This window comes from Gekko japonicus, unplaced genomic scaffold (assembly GCF_001447785.1).
Source record: "Gekko japonicus isolate JY-2015 unplaced genomic scaffold, Gekko_japonicus_V1.1 scaffold3967, whole genome shotgun sequence".
Classification (NCBI taxonomy): domain Eukaryota; kingdom Metazoa; phylum Chordata; class Lepidosauria; order Squamata; family Gekkonidae; genus Gekko; species Gekko japonicus.
The window spans coordinates 107628-115841 of record NW_015169906.1 but is presented as its reverse complement, the minus strand read 5'-3'; the positions used below and the strand labels follow the sequence as shown (position 1 = coordinate 115841).

General features: G+C 49.8%; 1 protein-coding gene across 1 annotated transcript; it reads left to right on the top strand.

The window, feature by feature from the left end:
• Positions 1-875: 875 nt before the first annotated feature.
• On the top strand, positions 876-7713 carry LOC107115745 (zinc finger protein 397-like). Its single transcript, XM_015417508.1, has 3 exons — positions 876-1618; positions 3267-3387; positions 6594-7713. The coding sequence occupies exons 1-3, from the start codon at positions 899-901 to the stop codon at positions 7700-7702; spliced, it is 1950 nt and encodes a 649-aa protein (XP_015272994.1). The 5' UTR covers positions 876-898; the 3' UTR covers positions 7703-7713.
• The last annotated feature ends 501 nt before the right edge of the window (positions 7714-8214 follow it).

Here is an 8214-nt window from a genome sequence, read left to right as displayed (position 1 = left end):
TTGGGGGTGGACCTCAGAGAGGGTGGGGTCTGGGCAAGGGAGGGAAGGGGCATCAGTGGTGTACAGTGCCACCTTCAAAGCAGCCATCCCCCCCTCCCCCAGAACTGATCTTTGTAGTCTAGAGATCAGCTGTAATTCTGGGAGATCTCCAGGCTCTTCCTGGAGGTTGGCATCACTGCTTGTAAATCCAGCAGGGGCGCTAATGCTTGTAGATAGTGGGAGGACTTCACCCGCTGCTCTCCTCCTGCACTTTCTCTTCTGTGTGCCAAGAGACAGTGTGCCAAGAAGGGCAGGCAGATTCATTTTCCCAGCAGGACTTGGCCTTGCGCCTGGCCTAATTGGCTGGGCTTTCACTCTTGCTGCGAGCCAAGCAGATGGGCTCACTGATTTGAGCAATTCGTAAGGAAAAGGTAAAGGTTTCCCTTGCTCTGCAAATGATCCTTTGAGCATCAGATTAATGTGCACCAAGAGGGAAGGGGCATGAGGGCACTGGCCCCTCCCCCACTTATGCACAATTGCCATTTGGTGAGCACAGTGACTGCATTAGGGTTACCAGTCTACAGGTGTAGTGGTTAAGTGCGCGGACTCTAATCTGGGAGGACCGGATTTGATTCCCCACTCCTCCACTTGCAGCTGCTGGATGACCTTGGGCAAACCATAGTCCTGTCAGAGCTGTCCTTGAAATAGCAGTTCTCTCAGAGCTCTCTCAGCCCCACCTACCTCACAGGGTGTCTGTTGTGGGGAGGGGAAGGGGAGTTTGTAAACAGCTCTGAGGCTCCGAGTGAAGGGCAGGGTATAAATCCAATCTCTTCTTCTTCTTCTTTTTTCTCCAGGGAGAAGCCCAGTCTGCAGTACCGTAATTTGTTTTGATAGTTTTCTATATGAATGATCACCTGATATGAAAATGGAGGGGCAAGGTACCACAATAAGGGAAGTATCAGAGGAAACAGGAAAATCCCCTCACGTCCTCCAGGCTGGGAGTATTAGGGAATTGCTACGAAGGACGCCAGGAGATCTGATGGATCAGCGTGCTGGGGAGGGATCCCTTTCTCTCCTCCAATGGGAAGCGCAGTGGCAAGAGTTCCTGAAGACATTGGAGTCACCTCAGTCTGGATGGGGAATCCCCCCCTTGCCAAAGAAGCCTTCACCCTGGGAGGATGCCAAGGCCTTTCTGGCTTCCTTTGAACAAGTGGCCGAAGCCTGTTGGTGGCCCAAAGATGAGTGGGTGACCCGACTCCTGCCAGCCCTCAGTGGAGAAGCTGAGAAGGCCTTCAACAATCTGGATGTCAGAGACAGAGAGGATTATGGGAAGGTGAAGGCAGCCATCTTGAGAGGGGAAGCCCTGAGCCGGGAGAAGCAGCGTCAAGAGTTTAGGCGTTTCTGCTACCAGGAGGCCGAGGGGCCGCGGGGGGCTTACAGCCAACTGCGGGAAATGTGCCGTGGGTGGCTGAGAGTGGAGAATCACAGCAAGGAGCAGATCCTGGAGCTCTTGATCCTAGAACAACTGCTGAGCGTCCTGCCCCTGGAGATCCAGAGCTGGGTGCGGGAGAGCGGCCCCGAGAGCTGCTCCCAGGCGGTGGCCCTGGCCGAGGAGCTCCTCTTGAGGCAGGAGAAGCAGGTGAGGCTCTTCTGTTCTGTGGGCCCTGAGTCCCAGAGGATCTAGAGCAGAGCAGGGCTGAGACCTCTCTCCATCTCAGTGGGGAGAAGGGGAACACCAGGGCATGATGTTGTGGTCTGTTGTCATCTCCGCCTCTCCCCATATGTCCCTTGGAGAGCCCTATGCTCATTGGAACAACATCTCCTGGTAGTCCCCAGCCCAAAAGACATCCGTTTGGCTTCAAACAGAGCCAGAGCTTTTTCAACTCTGGCTTCTCCTGGTGGAACATGCTTCCAATTGAGATCAGGGCCCTGTGGGACTGCCTGCAATTCCACTGGCCCTATAAAACGGAGCTGTTCCGCCAGGCCTTTGGCTGAGGCTGTGGATGTCTGATTCCATTGGCTTCCCCTGCACAAACCTGCTTAAATTATGCACTGCACCAACTTAACCATAGGCGTTAGCCTGGGCCCACCTGTTGATACCTGGGTTTCCCACGCACATCTATACCTTGCTCCCGGGATGTGTTGATTTTGTCAATGTTCTTAAGCTCGCCATCATGTGTTAATCATCTGCTTGGTTTTTAAAATGGATATTGTTTTTATCTGTGAATATATTGTAACCTGCCCTGAGTCTGCTTGTGGGGGAGGGGGGGATATAAATTCCAATAAATAAATACATATTTTTATTTTATTACATTATGTTTGTGGATTGCCTGATCCCCACGAATATGGGGCTCTGGGCGATGTGCAGATTTAAAACCATAAACACCATAAAACCATATCCAGCATATTATACAATAGTTAAGAAGAAGAGATTGGATTTATACCCCGCCCTTCACTACCCAAAGGTGTCTCAGAGCGGCTTACAAACTCCTTTCCCTTCCCCTCCCCACAACAGACACCCTGTGAGGTAGGTGGGGCTGAGAGAGCTCTTGACAGAAACTGCTCTATTTTCAAGAACAGCTCTTATCAGAACTACGGCTTGCCCAAGGTCATCCAGCCAGGTGCAAGTGGAGGAGTGGGGAATCAAACCCGGTTCTCCCAGATTAGAGTCCGCACACTTAACCACTACACCAAACTTAAAAGCAAGTAGCGCTATTTTTGTAATCCTGTTTCTGGTCTATGGGTGCTTCATGAGCGTAGGGGGGGGTGTGAGCTCCACGAGGGATGAAGGGGTACAGGTAGGGTGCCTTGTAGCAGGTACTCATTTGCATATCAAGTGACACACCCCTAATGTAGCCAATCCTCCAAGAGCTTACAGTAGCTCCTGTAAGAAGAGCTCTGTAAGCTCTTGGAGGATTGGCTACCATTAGGGAGGTGTGGCCTAATATGCAAAGGAGTACCTGCTACAAAAAGAGCCCTGCGAGAACATCTCTTCCTCGTGGAATTGTGTAAGATGTTATTTGGCAGAGAGTCCCACAGGTCAGGGCCTGGATCAGATTGATCCTAAGTTTCTCATTCTTCATTTTGTTTTACAAGTCTTGCCCCAAATAGTGCTCCTGATCAGTTCTATTAATTAAGGAAGGAAACCCCCATCTTGATTACTCTCTGTTATACAGTGATGGAGCTATTCAACTCTGGGTGGGTAACCAAATATGTCATGTTGTGTCTCCGCCTCCCACCCCTGGTCGGTTGCTCAGCCCTGAAAGGTTCTCTCTCTGCCGTTGCAGGTGCTCTCGGGGGCAGTGGCTGGGAGTGTCTCCGAGGCAGACCAGGCTCTGTTTGAGAGTGAGCAGAGGCATCCTTGGACGGATATCAAGGAAGTGGAGGACGGAGAGGCCAGTCTGCTGGGTAAGGAGGGCAGCTCGTTCTGGGCCTGAGACAAAACTAATAACACAAAACCGTGATGAATGACTAGGACCAAATTACTATCAAAGTTGCTTCATTAATTCATAGTACCAGGGCTTTTTTTGTAAAAAAAGCCCAGCAGGAACTCATTAGCATAATAGGCCACACCCAACAGCAGACACTCATTAGCGTATTAGGCCACACCCTTGACAGCACAGCACATTAGTCTATTCGGCCGCACCCCCATGTTACCAGAAGTGTGGTAATCCAGCCACACCCACCTTTTGCTTCTTATTCTGTTCACCTTGTTTCCTTTGCATGTTAGGCCACACACCCCTAATGTAGCCAATCCTAATGAGTTTCTGCTGTTGGGTGTGGCCTGTTATGCTAACGAGTTCCTGCTGGGTGTGGCCAACTTGGGAGCCAGCCGGAACTCCGTTCCTGTGTGTTCCTGCCCAAAAATAGCCCTACATAGTACTCACTCTTGAAACATTTCATATATACACCATACAAATCCTTAAAGGTGTGTTCATCAAAGTGTAAAGCATAAAACGCCTAATTGTTTCTAACCACAACAGAAGTCTCTCAATAAACCTTGTGGCAATAAGGAAGTCTCTTATCATTCCATTGACATATAGACACAGTTTCTTATCACTTTGTAGATGTATGAAACACACTGGAGATGTGCAGCAGACTCACAGCACTCCAAAGTTTAGCGCATTTATCTGTCCCGTGACTTGTAGTTTCTTCTTATGTTCAAAAAAAGGTTTCTTTTGGACAAGTTTGTTTCCTCTAACAGACTTTTGCAGATAGAGTCCATTTCAAGGAAACTTTGTGGAAGACAGAACTCCACACTGTCCAAACATCACATTTGTCTTCACATCTCGCTGTAGCAAGAGATGCAAAAGAACAGTGTAATATATTCAAGTACATACCAGTACAAATCATTGTCAACTTTCCACAATGCACACAAAGACAATCACAATTCACTCTCTACGAAATCTTCAGTGCAGCTAACACTCCTATCCACAGTTAATATAAAACGCCTGCCAAATTGCATTTCTCACCAGGCTTAAAGTCACAGTCCCACTTTAATCACATTTGCTTTATACTTCAAACCACATGTACTTCCAGCTCACCAAGAACAGGATGTGTGACCATTAGCTCTCGCATTTGTGTCCTAATTTGCTGCAATTCATTTATCTTGCCGCCTTGATCCAATCTCACCTTCACCTATGCCTCTTAACTCCGACTGGTCCTGCCTGACGCTTCCACTCCCTCCATCTTCCAGTATGTCAGGCTTGAAGAAATTTTGTTTCCGTTTGTCTGAGGAAGTATGCTTGCACATGAAAGCTTATACCTTAAATAAAACTTTGCTGCTTGCCCCTGGACTCAGACGTTGTTCTATTATTTCATAACTCCCTTCTTGCTAGGATTGGAGTATATTTGTGGGAGGCAGCCAAAGCTCCCTCTAAGCTGTGGAGTCCTGTGAGCAAAAATTCTACTTTCTGAGCTACCGGCATTAAAGTTGTGAGCGAGCGATTTGGCTACTGCATAAATTAGTTTGCTCTGCAGCCATCCTTCTTGAGCTAAGACAAAAATGTGTCTAACTGAGCTTCGAGGGAACACGGGGGCAGCCCATTTTACAAGTTGTTCCTGAGCCCCCGAAGTGATGCTTGGGCCTGCGCATTCCCTGTTGAAGTTGGAATGTTGGAGAACATTCTGTGGGAATGGCATTCTGTTTGATATTGATAACCTTTAAATGGTTGTGGTTTAATACAAGACAAACGCGTGATTGCCTCTTTGAATTGTGCAGTTCCCTTCTAGAGGTCCTGGCCTCTTCCCTGCCCCCACTTCGAGCAGTTGTCTTGTTCAACTGTAAAAGAAGGCTCGATCTGGGTCCAGAATTTGCTGCAGTTTTATGTGCAATGGCAGGCCTCGATGGGGCTGCAGTTTACATTAATGATATTTCATGCTGAACCATGGATACCAGAGAACAAAACCGTGCATGGCATCTTGGGTGTGGAGGGGGAGGAACTTAATCCCTTCTCCCCACTTGTCTTTCAAATAAATATGAGTGTGGTCCCCATTTGAGGAGAGGAAGGACACAGACCCCGGTCACACTAGCGGGAAAAGCCACGGCAGAAGTGCGGCTTTTTAGAGCCGGAACAAACAGAAGCGCGGCAGCGGGATCAGACAGGTCCCCCGAGGCTCTGCGCTTCTGCCGGCAGCCGCGATCACATGCTGCAGGGGAAGTGACTCTAAGAAGGGCGAGGAGGGGCAGCCGCAGCAGTTGTGTGCATGCGCAGTTCGCCATTACCATGCATACCACGGGATAGCTGCGCGTCGGCGATCCCACGGCCGCCGTTGCTGCGCGTCACCCGGTAGCTAATGCCCTTTCACTAGTCTCTTTTAGATCCACATCTTCGGCCGGAAGGGACGGGTTGGGGGCGGGGTGTGTGACGCTTGCCAGATGTTGGCATCTGATCGCGCCAGTTTAATCCGCCCTCAACCCGTCCGTTTCGCGGGGCAAATCCTCCTGTGTGACCGGGGCCTCAGACAGAACTTGCTCCTTGGTTGGGCCTGGCTGGGCGAAGGGTATGACCAGCCGCACGCTTGAGGCAAAATACACACAGATCAGTTATGGACAGGGCCGGCCCCAGGCTTTTTTGCACACTAGGCGAGGCTACCTTCTGGTGCCCCCCCTGCACCCACCAATTTTCAAACATAAATGTATTTAGGAAGAATGAAAAACACAAAATTTGAAATTGCTATTTTTTTAAAATCGTGAGAACAAGTAATACAATCTCTGATTTTCTCTCTCAAACAGAAAAACCACAAAGCATGCTGCAGGGCAGGGGAGAGAAAGAGGCGCTCCGGGCTGGGGGTGGGTGGGCAGTGGTGGCAGGGGCCTTGCTGCGCCCCTGGGAGATCGGGCGCCCAGAAAGGAAGTAGGGAGGGTGGTCAAGGGGCAGGTCCGGCATGCTGCGGGCCGGAGGAGAGAAAGAGGCAGTGGCGGGGGTCAGAGTGATGCAGGGCTTTTGGCAGGGGCCGGGGGGGACGCAGTTTGGTGCCCTCATGATTAGCCCGCCCTAGGCAAACGCCTAGTTTGCCTAGTGGGTGGGCCGGCCCTGGTTATGGAGGGAATGATCTGAGACTTGACTTCTTGCCAGGGTAATAACTGGATTGCTCTGCCTTTCTTCAAGCAGGTGAACTGCAGGAGAATGAAAACGATGGGGGACTCTGGGGACTCACACTGGACAAAGTCAAGAATGGGGACTTGAAAGGAACCTCTGGGAATCGAGGAGGACAAAAGAGGCTGGGGGGAAGCCATGCAGTGGAGCAGAGGGATCATCCCGTTCCTTGCCAAGGTGGGGAATTCCAAGAAATCGTTGTCCAAGGAGAAAAAGCAACCCAAAAGAGGAGGAATGGAGGCCACAGTGCTCACGGAAGGATCCACATCAAGAAAAAACAAAATGCACATGCAGAATTTGGACAAAACGTCAGTCAGAGCATGACCCTTATTTCACATCAGCAGGTTCACCCACCAGAGAAACCATATCATTGCTTGGAGTGCGGAGAGAGCTTCAGCTGGAGGACGAGCCTCACTTGGCACCAAAGAATTCACAACGGGGAAGAACCTCAAAAAATTCCAGAGTGTGAAAACAGCTCCAGTGGGCAACCAGGCCCCAAAGAGCATCAGATGGTCCCCACAGGAAAGAAACCATCTCTGGACTCCGAGAGTGAAAGGAGCTTCAGTGACCGTGTAAGCCTCACTGCTCAACAAACACCACACGCAGTGGAGAGACCCTATAAATGTTCAGAGTGTGGAAAGAGGTTTAGGCGGTTGGCACACCTTCAGCAGCATCAGACAATCCACACAGGGGAGAAACCCTATCAGTGCTCAGAGTGTGGGAAGAAGTTTACTCGGGTGTCATCCCTGCGGCAGCATCAAACAATCCACACAGGAGAGAAGCCTTACGAGTGCTCAGAGTGTGGAAAGGCCTTCCGTCACCGCATCAGCTTCACTGTGCATCAAAGGGCACACACAGGGGAGAGGCCTTACAAATGCTCAGAATGCGGACTGAAGTTTAGTCGGACAGCACAGCTGCAGAGGCATCAAAAGGTCCACAAGGCGGAGAACTCTTACGAGTGTTTAGAGTGCGGAAGGAGATTTAGTTTCAGTTCCTACCTTCAAAGGCATCTGCTGATGCACGCAGGGGAGAAACCGTATCAGTGTTTGGAGTGCGGAAAAAGGTATACTCAGCCATCACACCTTCAGCAGCATCAACAAACCCACACACCAAAAACCACATAGTGGCTCAGTTTGCTGCAAGAGCTTTTCTGTGAAAACCCATGTGGTATGTTTACACTGTCTGATGAACTACTGCTTTGATTGCCCTGGTTATCAAGGGCTCAGAAATTGTTCCTTGAAGAATGATCTTTTTAGTGGTTGCCCCCTTTTCTGTGTGGATCTCTGTCTGCAGAACCTTAACAAACTGCTCTTTTTTGCCTTTTTGGTAACTGGTGAAAATATTTCTGCTTTGCAAAATCTGTGGGAGAACACGCTGTGCTCCCTGTTACTGATGTAAAACAGTGTGACTAGACAGCACCCTGAATAAGCAAAAGCAGAGAGGTCCGAGAAGGTGGAAGGATCAAAATGGCTGCCATGGGTGATATTTGAATGTGGCTTGAACTACAAGGGAGGGACCTGCTAAGCCATTTGTGAAAGCCCTCACAGATACTGTCTTTACAAGATAGGGAACTTGGTGGGTTTCGGGGGGGGGGTGTCTTGTGGGTTTTGTTAAAAGTTCCCATCTTTTTTCTCAA

Bases quoted from the DNA above. Each gene is read 5' to 3' on its own strand.
- LOC107115745 (XM_015417508.1), top strand. From the start codon at position 899: ATGAAAATGGAGGGGCAAGGTACCACAATAAGGGAAGTATCAGAGGAA. The intron at 1,619-3,266 runs GTGAGGCTCTTC...CTGCCGTTGCAG, and splicing joins TCTTGAGGCAGGAGAAGCAG to GTGCTCTCGGGGGCAGTGGC. The intron at 3,388-6,593 runs GTAAGGAGGGCA...TTCTTCAAGCAG, and splicing joins CGGAGAGGCCAGTCTGCTGG to GTGAACTGCAGGAGAATGAA.